The sequence below is a fragment of the Tachyglossus aculeatus genome, chromosome 10 (assembly GCF_015852505.1).
Source record: "Tachyglossus aculeatus isolate mTacAcu1 chromosome 10, mTacAcu1.pri, whole genome shotgun sequence".
NCBI lineage: Eukaryota > Metazoa > Chordata > Mammalia > Monotremata > Tachyglossidae > Tachyglossus > Tachyglossus aculeatus.
This window is the reverse complement of record NC_052075.1, coordinates 4289835-4307404: the sequence shown is the minus strand read 5'-3', so window position 1 is coordinate 4307404 and position 17570 is coordinate 4289835. Positions and strand designations below refer to the sequence as shown.

Sequence of the window (17570 nt, the reverse complement as noted above, 5' to 3'; positions counted from 1 at the left end):
TCCAGATGAGGGAACTGAGGCACAGAGAAGTGAAGTGCCCGACGTCAGCCGACAACTCGTTCGACTCGGAATTAGAACCCCCAGGCCCCTGCTCTACCCACTAAACCATGCTGCATCCATGTGTGTCTTTATGATATTTTGTTTCTTGAACATTTTTGTTGGAGATTTTGTCCAATTCACTTGCCTCCTACAGGAGGCTTGGAGAAAGCGGATGAATTTTCTGGTAGTTCCTACGTATTGGAAGCAGAAATCGAATCCCGATGTACCATCTAAGAAGATCACCTAGTGAAATTCGTGGAGTTCTTCAGGGAGGTGGATGGCGGAGCGGAGGGGTCAAGACAACAGATTTGCAGACGGCTGTACGTCTGCCCAAATGATAAACTCATCCTGCTGAGGAGCAGCGTGGCTTAGTGGGAAAAGCGGGAGCCGGGTTCTAATCCTGACCCCACTGCTTGTTTGCTCTGTGACCTTGGGCAAGTCACTTCACTTCTCTGGGCCTCAGTTCCCTCATCTGGAAAATGGGGTTAAGACTGTGAGCCCCATGTAAGACAGGGACAGTAATGATAGTATTTGTTAAGCGCTCATTATCTGCCAAGCACTGTTCTAAGCAGTATCCAACCTGATTAGCCTGTCTCTACTCCAGAGCTTAGTACAGTGCCTAGCACGTAGTAAGCACTTAACATATACCAATAACCAGCAGGAAACCCCCCAAACAAACCTTCTCTTTCCCTCTGGGTTGGAAGCTCCTTTTGGGCAGGGATCGTGACTAATCAGTGGTGGTAATAATAATAATTATTGTGGTATTGGTTGTGTATTTGTCCCAAGAGCTGGGGTGGATACAAGTTAATAAGATTGGACACAGTCCCCGTGTCACTGGGGCTCAAAGTCTTAATCCCCATTTTACAGGTGAGGCAACTGAGACCCAGAGAAGTGAAGTGACTTACCAGAGGTCATCCAGCAGACCAGGGGCAGAGCTGGGATTAGAACCCAGGCCAATCAATCAATCAGTCGTATTTATTGAGCACTTACTGTGTGCAGAGCACTGTACTAAGCACTTGGGAAGTACAAGTTGGCAATATATAGAGACAGTCCCTACCCAACAGTGGGTTCACAGTCTAAAAAGGGCCTTCTGACTCCCGGGCTCATGCTCTATCCATTAGGCCGCACTGCTCCTCGGTGGTATTTGTTGAGCACTCACTGCGTGCAGAGCACTGTACTAAGCCCTTGAGAGTACAACAGAGTCAGTAGACATGCTGTCTGACCACAAGGAGCTTCTAGTGTACCAACCCCCAAGTGCTCTGCAGTCAGTGCTTGGTAAACATCATCGATCAACCGATTGATTTCCCCGTCCGTGGGCTTTAGTCTGTGCCGGTCCGTCTCCCTCGCCAGCCTGAAACGCTTCAGCGGTGTCTGGCGACCCCTGAGAGATCGGGGCGGGTCTTGCGCTACCCCCTCGCACTCAAGCCCTTTTAACCACAGGTCCAGCCCACCAGTGTTCCCCGCCCCCCCAAAATGAGTGCCTCCCGTTGACCCCCTCTGATCACCAAGATTGTCCCTCCATCTGGAGGTGGCCCGAGTCATCCTCTTGGTCATCGTGCGGGTAAAACCGTTGATATCTTTTCGTCTGAATCACCAATTCCCGTCGTCGTAATGGTAACTGGAATAGCGGTGACATCTGTTAGGTGCTTACGGTGGGTCCCGTGTGCTGGAGTGGGATCAAGATAAAGAGTTTGGACAGAGCCCCCCGCCCGCACCCCCGTCTCACCCGGCTTCGCAGTGGAAGCAGTCAGGGGGATCAGGCACCATTTTAAAGATGGGGGGGAACGTGACCTGCTCAAGGTCACACAGCAGACTAGGGCCAAAGCCTGGGCCACGCTTTCCTGCTCATCAGCAGTGTGGTGTAATGGTTAGAGCACGGGGCTGAGAGTCGGAAGAACCTGGGCTCTAAGCCTGCCTCCGCCACTTGAACGCTGTGGGACCTTGGGCTAGTCATTTCACTGCCCTGGGCCTCAGCGACTTCATCTGTAAAATGGGGATTAAGACGGTGAGCTCCGTGTGGGACCCAATTAGCTGGTATCTACCCCACTGCTTAGTAGAGTGCCTGGTATACAGTAAGTGCTTAACAAATACCACAAGTATTATTATTATTAAAAAAGGTTGCCCCCCAGTTGTTTGCCCCTGGTGCTGTGGATCAGTCAATCAATCAATCGTATTTATTGAGCGCTTACTGTGTGCAGAGCACTGTACTAAGCGCTTGGGAAGTCCAAGTTGGCAACATATAGAGACAGTCGCTACCCAACAGTGGGCTCACAGTCTAGAAGGGGGAGACAGAGAACAAAACATATTAACAAAATAAAATAAATAGAATAGATATGTACAAGGAAAATAAACAGAGTAATAAATACATACAAACATATATACATATATACAGGTGCTGTGGGGAGGGGGAGGAGGGGGTGAGGAAGGAGGGGGCTCAGTGTGGGAAGGCCTTCTGGAGGAGGTGAGCTCTCAGTAGGGCCTTGAAGGGAGGAAGAGAGATCAGATGATCACGGGAAGCAGCGTGGCTCAGTGGAAGTTAAAACTGGTTGGAAACGGGGAGCATTGTGTGTGACTAGAAATTCATTCAGTTCATTCAGTCGTGTTTATTAAGCGCCTGCTGTGCGCAGAGCATTGTACTAAGCGCTTGGGAAAGTACAGTTCAACAATCAGGTGACAATCCCTGCCCACAACGAGCTCATGTGAGACGGCGGTGGTTGTATCCAACCTCGGGTGGGGCAAGTGGGTGTGCTGGGATCTTTCCCAAACCCAGGTGGGAGCGGATCCCCCCCTTTGTCAGATGGGTGACTTTGGGCAAGTCACTTCACTGGGCCTCAGTTCCCTCATCTGTAAAATGGCAATTGAAACTTTGAGCCCCATGTAAGACAGGGACTGTGTCCAACCCTATTTGTTCATATGTACCCCTGCGTTTAGTACAGTGCTCAGCACATAGTAAGCATTTAACAAGTACCCCAACTTTTCTTATTATTGCGGAAGAGTGGGTTTCAGTTGCCCCCTCCGGCTGGGGGATTGGCATTCTGGGTGTCGGGCAGGTGGAGATGGCTCAGCTGCTTCTCGGCCTCCCCCAAATTTCCCTCCATTTCCCACCGAACCAGCCGTCGGCAGCCCGGCCCCAAGTACCCCCACCTCCGATGTCCACTTATAATAATAATAATGGCATTTATTAAGCGCTTACTATGTGCAAAGCACTGTTCTAAGCGCTGGGGAGGTTACAAGGTAATCAGGTTGCCCCACGGGGGGCTCACAGTCTTAATCCCCATTTGACAGATGAGGTAACTGAGGCACAGAGAAGTTAAGTGACTTGCCCAAAGTCACACAGCTGACAATTGGCGGAGCCGGGATTTGAACCCATGACCTCTGACTCCAAAGCCCAGGCTCTTCCCACTGAGCCACGCCGCTTCTCTCTTGGTGGTCCCATTCGGTGTCTCCCCCCGTGGCTGCGAAGGAGGGGGAGGTGCCGAGCGACTGGCAGTCCGGGAGTCTGACGCGTGACCTTGGGTAAGTCATGTCACGACTGTATGCCTCGGTTACCTCGTCTGTAAAATGAGGATCAAGACCGTGAGCCCCAGGTGGCACAGGGACTCTGTCCAACCCGATGAGCTTGTATCAACCCCAGCGCTTAGAACAGTGCTCATCACGTAGTAAATGCTAACGAATATCATCATCATCATGTTCTTAAGGGGTGCGGGGGGGTGTCTGTGCTAAGCCACCCGTACACTTTAGGCTGTGGAAGTGTTCGTTCCGCCCTGGTCCCCTGTAGTAATAATAATAATAATCTTGGTATTTATTAAGCACTTACTATGTGCAAAGCACTGTTCTAAGCGCTGGGGAGGTTACAGGGTGATCATGTTGTCCCACGGGGGGCTCACAGTCTTAATCCCCATTCTGCAGATGAGGTAACTGAGGCACAGAGAAGTTAAGTGACTTTCCCAGCATCACACAGCTGACAATTGGTGGAGCCAGGATTTGAACCCATGACCTCTGACTCCAAAGCCCATGCTCTTTCCACTGAGCCAAGCTGCTCTAGTAGTAATAATAGTAGTAATAATAATAATAATTACAGTACTTGTTTAGTAATAGTAATGGTATTTACTGAGCATCTGTTGGGTGCAGTGTAGTACTCAACTGAGTGCTTGGGATTGTCCTGCTGAAGCATTTTTTTTTTAAATTGGCATTTGTTAAGCACCTACTTTGCGCCAACCACTGTGCTAAGCACTGAGATAGGTACAAGCTAATCAGGTTGGACTCGGTCCCTGTCCCACACGGGGCTCGCAGTCTTCCTCCCTGTTTTACAGAGGAGCTAACTGTGGTGCACAAGTGAAGTGACTCGCCCGAGGTCACACAGAAGACAAGCGGCGGAGCCGGGATTAGAACCCAGATCCTTCTGACTTGCAGGCCGGGGGATGAATGAAGGGAGCAAGTCAGGGCGTCGCAGAAGGGAGCGGGAGAAGAGGAGAGGAGGGCTTAGTCAGGGAAGGCTTCTTGGAGGAGTTGGGCTTTCAGCAAGGCTTTGAAGTGGGGGAGAGAGCCAAGTAGTTGTACCTCAGCTTGTGCTTGCACATCAAAAGCCCGAAGAAAGGGCACTCACCCAAGTGGCAGGAGGCCAGAGGAGGTGCCCGGACAAAAGTTTTTTCCCCAGGGAAATGTTTAGTGTGCACTTAGTGTGACAGCCACAGCCCCGGACCAAGGGAAGCAGTGTGGCCTATTCATTCATTCATTCATTCATTCAGTCGTATTTATTGAGCGCTTACTGTGTGCAGAGCACTGTACTAAGCACTTGGGAAGTACAAGTTGGCAACAGTTAGAGACGGTCCCTACCCATGGAGTGGGCTCACAGTCTAGAAGGGGGAGACAGAGAACAAAACAAAACATCATCATCATCAATCGTATTTATTGAGCGCTTACTATGTGCAGAGCACTGTACTAAGCGCTTGGGAAGTACAAATTGGCAACATATAGAGACAGTCCCTACCCAACAGTGGGCTCACAGTCTAAAAGATATTAACAAAATAAAATAAATAGAATAAATACGGACAAATAAAATAAATAAATAAATGGGAAGAGCACGGGCTTGGGAATCAGAAGACCTGGGTGCTAATCTTGGCTCCTCCACTGGTAGCTGTGTGACCTTGAGCAAATCACCTCGCTTCTCTGGGCCTCTGGAAAATGGAGATTGTCTGTGAGCCCCATGTGGAACAGGGGCTGTGTCCAACCTGATTTCCTTGTATCTTTGCCAGCGTTTAGAATGATGCCCGGCACACAGTAAGCACTTAACCGATACTACGGTTATTATTGTGAGGGTCAGGGAGCTTAACCGATACTACAATTATTATTATTATTGCGAACATGCAACAGAGGCGGAAGGCCCGCTCCCGGCCCTTAAGGAGCGGTCCGTCCAGGGTCAGCAGCCTTGGGGCAGCTCACTCCTACTTGCCTGGGCGACCTTGGAAGTTGCTCTTGTCCGTTTTCCCCCTGAATTTCCAAGGAGCAGGAAGCTCCAAATGAGTGCATTGTCTCCCGGCTCCCCCGAGCCTCCCCCGCCACCGACCCGTCCGTCTTTCCACCCGCTCCTGGTAGGGCTTGGAACGGCCCCTTCCTTCCCCGCTCTGCCCCTGGGCCCGGGGAGGCCCGGCCAGGGGACTTCCAGAGGAAACCGGGATCTCCAACCCCAGATGATGCGTCTTTCCTTCCAAGAAGGGGCTCTTTTGTCCAGGGCCCCTCCCGCAGGCCAAGGCACTGGCCGTTCTCGTGGCCGTCGGCCGGTGGCTGTGGGTCTGGAGGGAAGGCCCCCCCATTCATTCATTCAATCTGTTCGGTGACTGGGACGAGCCGGCCTCGGCTCCATTTCCCTGGGCGTCCGGCGACGCCTTCCCCCCCCCCGACCCCGTCCCGGTCGGCCTGCCGTGACCGGTCCAGCCCAGAGAGCGACTTGCAGGGAGGGGAGAGGGGGATGCTTCCCATTGTTCGGATCGGCACGATCACCGGTATCGTTCCCGTTTTCTGGGCCTGCCCAGTTCTCCTATTCCGAGAACCGCATAGCGTAGGGAACATTTGCAGGCCCCGGGGGGGATTAAACAATAGCAGGACCACTGAGGCACACCTGCTGGCTACCGGGCTTTCCCTGGGCTCTCTCATCCTAAGCCGAGCAGGACTGATGGGGGCACCGAAGACTCTACCCCACCTCCACCGGGGAAGCGAGCCAGGGTTCGACAGGCCAGATGTAGCAAGCAGACCGTGCGGGGCGCGGGAAATCCTGGCCTGGGCATCCCCGGCCCAAACAACCAACCAAATGAGCCAGCCAGCAGTCCTCGGCCACTAGCCACCCCTGCAGACCTCCCAGTGGGCTTCACTCCCGGGCTGTTGTTTTTTGTCGGCGTCGTCATAATAATAATGATGGTATTTGTTAAGCACTTACTATGTGCAAAGCACTGTTCTAAGCACTGGGGGGACACAAGGTGATCAGGTTGTCCCACGTGGACAACCCCATTTTACAGATGAGGGAACTGAGGCCCAGCGAAGTGAAGTGACTTGCCCAAACTCACACAGCTGACAGTTGGCAGAGCCGGGATTTGAACCCATGACCTGTGACTCCAAAGCCCAAAGAACTCCAAAGACCTGACTGACTGATCCGACTCCAAAGAACAATCCTAACCGTGGCATCTGGTCCCGGGAAGTGGGAAGGGCCGGTCGGAATGCTGGCCGACCCACCCCCCCACAGCTCCTGGGAGTCCCTTTGCGGCCTTCTCCCTCCTGCCTGCCCCGCGGTGCCTCTAATCCCAGAATCCTCCTCCTGTTTCCCAAAGCCGAAGTTGCCCCTTGGGTTGAAATGCCTTTCCTCTTTTTTCCTTCCTGTTCAGGCATCCTGAAATTGATTATTTCCGGCCAGCGTGGAGATCATCCGGTCAACTGCATTGGGCCCTGCACCGCTGAATAAATGCAGGTAAGGTGGGCGACTTCCTTTTCGGACCGAGGGGATGCGGGATCCGGAGAGGCTGGGGGGCCGAGGGTTCTCCGGACCCAGAAGCAGCGTGGGCTAGTGGAAAGAGCACGGGCCCGGGCGGCAGGTAGACCTGGGTTCTAATCCTGGCTCTGCCACTTGTCGGCTCTGTGACCTCGGGCAAGTCACCTCACTTTTCTGTGCCTCGGTCACCTCATCTGAAAATGGGGATTAAGACTGCGAGCCGTATGGGGGACTTGGACTGTGTCCAACCTGATTAGCTTCTATGTGCCAAGCAGCGTGGCTCGGTGGAAAGAGCCCGGGCTTTGGAGTCAGAGGTCACTGGTTCAAATTCCGGCTCCGCCAATTGTCAGCTGTGTGACTTTGGGCAAGTCACTTCACTTCTCTGTGCCTCAGTTCCCTCATCTGTAAAATGGGAATTAAGACTGTGAGCCCACTGTTGGGTAGGGACTGTCTCTATATGTTGCCAACTTGTACTTCCCAAGCTCTTAGTACAGTGCTCTGCACACAGTAAGCGCTCAATAAATACGATTGATGATGATGAAGACTGTGAGCCCCCCGAGGGACAACCTGATCACCTTGTAACTTCCCCAGCGCTTAGAACAGTGCTTTGCACATAGTAAGCGCTTAATAAATGCCATCATCATCATCATCATCACTGTTCTAAGAGCTGGTGTAGATACAAGTCAGTCAGGTAGGACCCAGTCCCTGTCCCCCATGGGGCTCCCACTCTTAATCCCCATTTTACAAATGAGGTAACTGAGGCCCAGAGTAGTGACTTGCCCAAGGTCACACAGCGGATGTGTAAACACGTAACAAAAATGCCAAAAAACCCAAAAATTACTGTTTTGTGGGAGGGAGCCGGGGAGCCAGTCCATCCTATCTGGGGTGAACTTCTGACCCCTGTTTCTCAAGCAGTCGCAGGAGGGAAGGGGTGGACAAGACAGGTGAGGGTTGGGGAGGGGGTGGAGACACTATTAAGTAATTAATACACAGCCCAAAGTGCTGCCCAGTCCTCTGCGCACAGTGGATGTTGGCAGAGCGGTGGAGAGATCCTCTCATCCTGCTTTCATTTCTGTGTTTACATTCATTGTAGTTGTGGTATTTGGTAAGCACTTACTCCCAGCCAAGGGCTTGGGGGTGGATAGAAGATAGAAGATATCCAGATAATCAGGTCAGGCGGAGTTCCCGTCCCACCTGGGGCTCACTGTCGAATTAGGAGGGAGAACAGCCCCCGCAGCCCCCACCATCATCTACGGTATTTATCGAGCGCTTAGTTGCGTTGCTGAGCGCCGTTCTAAGCTCTTGGGAGAGTACAACACATAAAGGTCGGTGGACACGTTCCCTGCCCGCAACGAGGGAATTGAGGCTCAGAGAAGCCCAGTCGCCCGCCCGGGGTCCGGCAGCAGCCGGGATTAGAACCCAGGTCCTCCGCCGCCCGGGCGCTTTCCACGAGGCCTCCCCGGATGAGTCCCAGAGTTCACCGATGGGGCTTCAAGTGACCTCGACACAAGTGGCTTCCGGCCCCTCCGCCGAGGGCAAACAACCGAGGCGACTCTAGCCGTGTTCCTTCAGTGGTGTGGCCGCCTCCGTTTTGCAACCGGGCTTCCTCTCTCAACCCACGGGGGAAGTAAACAGACGAAGGCAACCCGGGAAAGCACCGTAGCGGGGAGGATGATAATGACAAAGGCCCCCCCCCCCCGCACCCCAGATGTGTCCTTAAAGAGCCCCACATTAATAATAATAATAATAACGATGTTAATAATAATAATAATAATAGCATTTATTAAGCGCTTACTATGTGCAAAGCACTGTTCTAAGCGCTGGGGAGGTTACAAGGTGATCGGGTTGTCCCACGGGGGGCTCATAGTCTTCATCCCCATTTTCCAGATGAGGGAACTGAGGCCCAGAGAAGTGAAGTGGCTTGCCCAAAGTCACACAGCTGACAAGTGGCGGAGCCGGGATTTGAACCCGTGACCTGTGACTCCAGAGCCCGTACTCTTTCCACTGAGCCACGCTGCTTCTCATGTTATTCATGAATGTTGAATGTTATTCATTCAATCGTATTTATTGAGTGCCTACTGTGTGCAGAGCACTGTAGTAGGCACTCGGGAAGTACAAGTTGGCAACATTAGAGAGGGTCCCTACCCAACAGTGGGCTCACAGTCTAGAAGGGGGAATTGTTATTGTTAATAATAACGATAAGTATAATAATAAATATTCACTAAGCGCTCACTATGTGCCAAGCACTGTTCTAAGCTCTGATAAGAAGTGTTAAGTGTCAGGTTGGCCATTGGGTCAGCGGCAGGGAACGGGTTACAGGGCAGACAGTTTGGAAGGGTCACCCCGGGGTGACTCCTGGGTGATTGGCGCGGCCTCCCGATCCACCAGACGTCAACTGAGGCTATTTATTGAGCGCTTATTCATTCAGTTGTGTTTCAAGAGCACTTACTGTGTGCAGGGCACTGTACTAAGCGCTTGGGAGAGTACAGTACAATAAGCAAGCACATTCCCTACCCACAGCGGGCTTAGCTTGTGAAGAGCACCGTCCCGAGGGCTTGGGAAAGTCCAGTACAGCCCCAGCCCGCTTTCCCCCCGGTCATTCGGTGCCGCGTCCGAATTTAATGACGTGACGTTGGCAAACCACCTGGCTACACAAAGCGCAGAGCCTCTCGACGGACCGGTGTCGTGAGGAGAACGGCCCCCGAGGCTTCCGCTGTGTCCAGTGCGAATGCGGGGAAGAACCGGTCATCTCTCTCATTCGCCAAGCTCCGTGACTCAGAGCACTTTTGCATCAGTCGTGGCATTCAGTCCACAGCCTCGATTTAACCCATCAGTGGAATTTATTGAGCACTTACTTAAGCGCTCGGGGGAGTACAGTTCAACCGAGCCGTTAGACCCGTTCCCTGCCCACCGGGAGTTCCCAGTTATTAGGTCCATCCGGCAGTGGAGCGTATTTATTGGGCGCCCCGTGTAGTGAGCACTTGGGAGAGCGCAGTACAGCAGAATTAGCGGACGCGATCCCTGCCCACAGCGACTTTACAGTCTGGAGGGAAGTGGGAAGCAGCATGGCTCAGTGGAAAGAGCCTGGGCTTTGGAGTCGGAGGCCATGGGTTCAAATCCCGGCTCCGCCACTTGTCAGCTGTGTGACTTTGGGCAAGTCACTTCACTTCTCTGGGCCTCAGTTCCCTCATCTGGAAAATGGGGATTAATACTGTGAGCCCCACGTGGGACAACCTGGTCACCTTGTATCCCCCCCCCCCCCCAGCGCTTAGAACAGTGCTTTGCACATAGTAAGCGCTTAATAAATGCCATTATTATTATTATTAGAGGGGGAGACGAAGGTTAATATGAATACATAAGCAGTTTAAAATGTGCAATTGAAGACCATGTGCCCAAGCGCTGTGGGATTGGGGGTGGGGCAGATAGCAAATGGCCAAAGGTCACAGGTTGACCTTTAGCGGGAGCCCAGTGAAACAGTCTACAGGGGAAGACAGGCATTAATGTGAATAAATAAGTAACTTACAATATATAATTTAAAGACGTGTACCTAAGTACTGTGGGGTTGGGGCAGATATCAAATGGCCAGAGGTCACAGATGGACCTTTAGAGAGGGAGGCTCAGTACAGTGCTTTGCACACATGAAGCGTGGAAAGAGCCCGGGCTTCGGAGTCAGAGGTCATGGGTTCAAATCCTGGCTCCGCCACTTGTCAGCTGTGTGACTTTGGGCAAGTCACTTCACTTCTCTGGGCCTCCGTTACCTCATCTGTAAAATGGGGATTACGATTGTGAGCCCCACGTGGGACAACCTGATCACCCTGTATCCTCCCCAGCGCTTAGAACAGTGCTTTTCTTCTAGACTGTGAGCCCACTGTTAGGTAGGGACCGTCTCTATATGTTGCCAACTTGTACTTCCCAAGCGCTTAGTACAGTGCTCTGCACACAGTAAGCGCTCAATACATATTCTACTTATTTTGTTAATATGTTTTGTTTTCTTCTCTGTCTCCCCCTTCTAGACTGTGAGCCCGCTGTTGGGTAGGGACCGTCTCTCTATGTTGCCAACTTGTACTTCCCAAGCGCTTAGTCCAGTGCTCTGCACACAGTAAGCGCTCAATAAATACGATTGAATGAATGAATAAATACGATTGATTGATTAAATATGACTGAATAAATGATTGTGACCATGGGCAAGTCACTTACCTTCTCCGGGCCTCAGCTACCTCATCTGTCAAATGGAGATTAAGAGTGTGAGCCCCCCATGGGACAACCTGATCACCTTGTGTCGTCCCCAGCGCTTAGAACGGTGCTTTGCACATAGCAAGCGCTTAACAAATACCAAAATTATTCATTATTATTATTATTATTATTGTGGATCACTGGAGACAGACACGAAGGCCTCGTTCTGAGGCCTGAGGGAGGGTGAGATGTGGGGGGGATATTTATCCCCCTCCCATCTCTCAGGGGATGAAGCCGAGGAGCCTTTCCGACCCGAGTCCCCTTCCTGGAGCTTCCTGAGCTTTGTACCCCAGAAATCAGAGCAGACCATGAAAACTTTCCTGACGAAGCCTTCATTTTCTCCGTCCCCTCCGCGTCGCCTCCGCGCTGGGCTGTCTGTCTGTCCCTTAAGCACTTCGCTGGATCCTCTCCCCAGCCCCACACCACTTAGACGTGTACTGGAGTAGCAGCATGGCTTAGCGGATGGAGCCCGGGCCCAGGAGTCAGAAAGACCCGAGTTCTAATCCCGGCCCCGCCACGCATCTGCCGTGTGACCGTAGGCGGGTCACTCCATTTCTCTGGCCTTCAGTTACTGCGCCTGTAAAATGGGGATGAGAAATCGGAGCTCCATGTGGGACGGGGTCTATGTCCGGCTTGTTGGTATGTTCAGTAGGAAAGAGCCCGGGCTTTGGAGTCAGAGGTCATGGGTTCAAATGCCGGCTCTGCCAATTGTCAGCTGTGTGACTTTGGGCAAGTCACTTCACTTCTCTGTGCCTCAGTTACCTCATCGGTAAAATGGGGATTAAGACTGTGAGCCCCACCAGGGACAACCTGATCACCTTGTAACCTCCCCAGCGCTTAGAACAGTGCTTTGCACATAGTAAGCACTTAATAAATGCCATTATTATTATTATTATTATGTTGCCAAGTTGTACTTCCCAAGCGCTTAGTACAGTGCTCTGCACACAGTAAGCGCTCAATAAATATGATTGATTGATTGATTGATTGATTTAACTTGTATCTACCCCAGCACTTAAGAACAGCTATCATTATCATTTGTGTCACTGTACTGTACCATTTCCCCCATCTATGATTCATGTTATCATCTGTCCACCCTGCTTCATCTGGGGTGAAGCAGCGTGGCTCAGTGGAAAGAGCCCGGGCTTGGGAGTCAGAGGTCATGAGTTCTAATCCCAGCTCCGCCGCTTGTCAGCTTTGTGACTTTGGGCAAGTCACTTAACTTCTCTGGGCCTCAATTCCCTCATCTGTAAAATGGGGATTAAGACTGTGAGCCCCATGTGGGGCAACCTGATTACTTTGAATTCCCCCCCCCCCCCCACCCAGGGTGTAGAACATAGTAAGTGCTTAATAAATGCTATCATTATTATTATTCAGAGGTCATGGGTTCAAATGCCGGCTCTGCCAATTGCCAGCTGTGTGACTTTGGGCAAGTCACTTAACTTCTCTGTGCCTCTGTTCCCTCATCTGTAAAATGGGGATTAAGACTGTGAGCCCCACGTGGGACAACCTGATCACCTTGTAACCTCCCCAGTGCTTAGAACAGTGCTCTGCACATAGTAAGCACTTAATAAATGCTATCATTATTATTATTATTATTAACAAATACTATCATTATTATTATTATTTCTATTATTGAAATAATTGATTTCAATAATCAATTGATTTCAATTTCAATAATCAATCAAACGATTGATTGATTGATTATTATAGGCTGCAGGCTCCTTGTGATAAAAGATTCATCATTCATTCATTCAATCGTATTTATTGAGCGCTTACTGTGTGCAGAGCACTGTACTAAGCGCTTGGGAAGTACAAGTTGGCGACATATAGAGATGGTCCCTACCCAACAGCAGACTCACAGTCTAGCAGGGGGAGACAGAGAACAAAACCAAACATGTGGACAGGTGTCAAGTCGTCAGAACAAATAGAATTAAAGCTAGATGCACATCGTTAACAAAATAAATAGAACAGTAAATATGTACAAGTAAAATAGAGTAATAAATCTGTACAAACATATATACAGGTGCTGTGGGGACGGGAAGGAGGTCGGCCGGGGGGGATGGGGAAGAGGAGAAGAAGAGGTAGATCTTATCTACCAACTCTGTTGAAGTGGACTCTCCCAAGTGCTTAGTATTGTGCTCTGTACAAAGTAAGCGCTCAGTAAATACCATCAGCGGACGCAGTGGTCAAGTGATATAACAGGAAGAAACTCCGATAATCCGGGGCAAAATAACTAATAGCTAAGGGGCCGGCTTTCCATCGGAGATGTGGCAACATATTGCCGACTTGTACTTCCCAAGCGCTTAGTCCAGTGCTCTGCACACAGTAAGCGCTCAATAAATACGATCGAATGAATGAATGAATGAATGATGAAATACCATAGGGGCGAGGTTCCTCAAAGTGAGTCTTGAACCGCTTCTGATCTGGGGGCGATCTGGCTGCTGATCGTCATCCACTCCAGTGCCAACACCACTGTCATCTAGACCGTTAGTAGCAGCCTAGCATAGTGGATAGAGCCCGGGCCTGAGAGTCTGAAGTCATGGGTTCTAATTCCGGCTCTGCCACTTGTCTGCTGGGTGACTTTGAGCAAGTCACTCCACTTCTCTGGGCCTCAGTTCCCTCATCCGTGAAGTGGGGCTTGAGACCGCGAGCCCCACGTGGAACAGGAACTGTGCCCAACCTGGTTTGTTTGTATCCACCCCAGTGTTTAGTACAGTGCCTGGCACATAGTAAGCGCATAACAAATACTGTAATAGTAATAATAATAACACCAATATGGCGGACACTTGTACTTCCAACACCGGTGTGTCACCACCAGGATTCATTCATTCAGTCGTATTTATTGAGTGCTTACTGTGTACTAAGCGCTTGAAGAGTAATAAATACTATTGAATGAATGAATGAATACAGTATGACAATAAAGAGACACACTCCCTGCCCACAACGAGCTTAGCATCTAGAGGACGAGTTGGCAGTCTAGAGCGTATAGTATTGTCAGCACTTAAAACAGTGCTTTGCACGTAGTAAGCACTTAACAAATACCATCATTATTATTATTATTATTTTTGTTGACCGTAATGCCCCCAGTACCACCCCTCAGCAATTACCAGTAATAATAATAATAATGATGGTATTTGTTAAGCGCTTACTATGTGCAAAGCACTGTTCTAAGCGCTGGGATACAAGGTTATCGGGTTGTCCCACGGGGGGCTTCACGGTTTTAATCCCCATTTTTCCAGATGAGGGAACTGAGGCCCAGAGAAGTGAAGTGACTTGCCCAGCGTCACACAGCTGACAGTTGGCGGAGCTGGGATTTGAACCCACGACCTCTGGCTCCAAAGCCCGGGCTCTTTCCATTGAACCACGCTGCTTCTAATGCCAACAGCACTACCAACCTCAAGCATGCGTCCACCATGCAGTCACCCCTCCGCCGCTCCCGCCAATGCCAACACCCCCGTCATCCTCCCCGGCACCGGGCTCCTCCGGGAGCCGGCTCGGTCAGCGCCGCCCGGGCACGGCCGGACCCCGTTTCGGGTCCCGATTTCCAAACGGTGCCTGCGGGGTGGAGGCCTCGGAGTGTGGTAGGGGCGAGAACGAGGGTGGGGAGGGTCTGACACCTCTGACTTCCTTCCCCCCCCCCCCGCCACCCGGGAGGCCCAGCGGCTTTTGTTTTTCAGTCGTTTGTGGTTAAAGCCCCGTGGCCCTCTCGGCGAGGGAGTGCCCGCCGTCGTGCCCTCGCGTAGTGGCCTTTGCCCTCTGACGGGCCACCTGGCCCCACGGTGGGGCGAGCACCCCGCCCCCACGGCGGCGCTCGCTCCCTGGGGCGGGACCCCTCTCGTGCGAGCCGGGCAAACTCCGCAGTCCGGGCGCTGCCCATCTGGCTAAGGCAAACAACGCCACCCACGCCCGCTCAGCCTCGCCCTCGACCTCGGCCTGGGCCCGGGCCCAGCGGGGAGGGGCAGGGTGGAATCGCTTCGGAAGATGTTCGTGGTGTGCGTTCAGCCAGCCCGTGGCCTATCTGGGGTGCGGACGCGGGTCCGGCCCGGGATTGCCCCGCTGGGGCCTCGGTTCCCCCTCCGGCCCTTCATGCCCTCCGGCTGAGGCGGAGCAGCGGGCCGGGGGGCGGCGGCCGCCCCCGTGCCCCCTGACGGCGGTCTCTTTTCCCCCCCTCCACTCCCCGGCGGCAGTATCTAACTATCGAGGAGGACTGCAATGCCATGGCTTTCTGCGCAAAGATCAGGAGCTCGAAGAAGAGCGACGTGAGCCTGGAGGCCCCGGAGCCCGGCCTGGAGATCGCTTTCTACCTGTCCGAGCGCGCCCCGCTCCGCTGCTCCAGCGGCCAGTTCACCGCCGAGCAGCTGTGCATCAGAGCCGCGCAGGAGTGTGGTGAGTGTCCCGGGCCGGGATGGGAGGTCGGGACGGGGGGTGGGGGCAGGCGGGGCCCCCACCTTCCGCTCCTTCTGGCCCGTGAACCACCACCGACGGCCCCCGAGGGACGTCCCGGTAAGTCACGACCGCCTCCCGGACTCGGGGGGCCAAGGGACCGGGGTTGAAGAGCCGACCGGCTGGCGGGGCCGCAGCCCACGCTCTGTTGGCAACCGGCACCGCGGGCCGGGGAGAATCCCGGGAGGCCCGTCCGCGATCCAGGAATGATCGGTAACCGGGATGCCGGCCAGCCGGCCGTCGGATCTGGGGATGGGAGCATCGAGGGCCTTTGGGCGAGCTTTGCAGAAGGCTGAGCGGACCGGAGGAGAAGGGTTTGCGTGTGGGGCAGAGGGACAGAGATTCCCAGATCTGTCCAGGGGCCCCGCCAGCTTCCTCCCCGCCTCGCGGTGGTGTCACGGAGATTTCTTCGCACGGGGGGTGGGGCCAGAAACTAAGGCCGTGAGTTCCCAGCTCCAGGCCTGGAAGTGGGAGGCGCTTGGTACACTGCCGGCCACACGGTAAGCACTGGATAAATGCGCCCATACGACTCTCCCAGTCCTATGTGCCCTTCCCTCACCCACCGGCCTCTCCCGGCATTTGGGGGTGGGGGGCATGCTGGGACGGTGCCCCTTTTGGAACACAGGTGGCATCAAGGTGGGTGGGGCCGGGCCAGCACTCTGGGGGGGTGTTGGGGTGGGGGGGGCGTTGAACCACGGTTGATCCGAGAGATGAACGGAGACAGGCTGGCGTTAGCGGTCCTCTCTCTCCTCCCTTTCCGCCCTAAACAACTTTTTCGATCAGTAAATATTTATTAAGCGCTTAACCACGTGCGGGGTACTGAACTAAGCGCGTGGGAGAGTGCAACGCAAGGAGTCGGTATTCCCATTCCCGGCCCGCTAGGAGCTTCCGGTTTGAGCGAAGCCAGTCGGGAGGCGGAAGGAGGAGACCCACCGCGCTCACCTCACTGAAGCGGGTCTTCGGTTTCCTATTCATTCATTCATTCAGTCGTATTTATTGAGCGCTTACTGTGTGCAGAGCACTGTACCAAGCGCTTGGGAAGCACAAGTTGGCAACATATAGAGGCGGTCCCTACCCAACAGTGGGCTCACAGTCTAGAAGGGGGAGACAGACAACAAAACAAAACATATTAACAAAATAAAGTAAATAGAATCAAATTTCCTAGGTGGCTGATGAACACTCTTTAGGATAAATTTCACCGAGTGCTCGAAAGCCACATTTACTGTCGATGGGAATGGGAATTAATCACTAGCCAAAAAGGCAGTCGAGCTGGCATCGACTCCCAACGCTTCCGCAATGCCCTGCTGGAAGTTTGGCTAGTGCGGAACCACTTATGTCGGAGCTATTGAAAAGAGGGGGCTGGAGAAGGGGGGCTCTCGGCGAAATCCCACCTTCAGGGGGGAGCAGACTAGCTCCAGTCGGGTTGGTCGATTCTGTGGGATTTATTGAGCACCGCCCAAATGCAAAGCGCTGTACTAAGCGCTTGGGGACATGACAGAAGCAAGACAGCTTGCACTCAAGAAATAGCACCGATTGACTGATTGGAGACACCTGGTGACCTTGGCCAAGTCACCCCTCTGTGCCTCAGTTTCCTCACCTGCTCAGTGGGGATTCACTACCCGTTCTCCCACCTGCTTAGCCCCATGGGGGATCCCCAGCGCTTAGTACACTGCTCGGCATATATTCAGGGCTTAAGATATATGAAAGTTGTTACTAAGATCTGTTTCTTGCCCTCGAGGAGCTCATAGTCTGATAGGAAAGGCGGACGGACAGGCAGAAATGGTGTACAAAGAGAGGTGGGCAGGAGGCAGGTGAAGAACGGGGCAGGAAGTACTGCAGATGTGTCAGGATGAAAGAGCTGCGTAAATAATCAGGG

At 52.8% G+C, this 17570-nt stretch overlaps 1 protein-coding gene across 4 annotated transcripts in view; it reads left to right on the top strand.

Moving 5' to 3' along the window:
* The window catches only part of JAK1 (Janus kinase 1), a 129538-nt gene that overhangs the window by 75329 nt on the left and 36639 nt on the right, over positions 1-17570 (top strand). For all 4 annotated transcript variants that reach the window (XM_038753303.1, XM_038753300.1, XM_038753302.1 and 1 more), the window contains exons 2-3: positions 6915-6997; positions 15439-15637. In XM_038753303.1, coding sequence (XP_038609231.1) covers positions 6992-6997; positions 15439-15637 — 205 coding nt within the window. In that variant the 5' untranslated portion in view covers positions 6915-6991. The remainder of the gene's footprint in view (positions 1-6914; positions 6998-15438; positions 15638-17570) is intronic.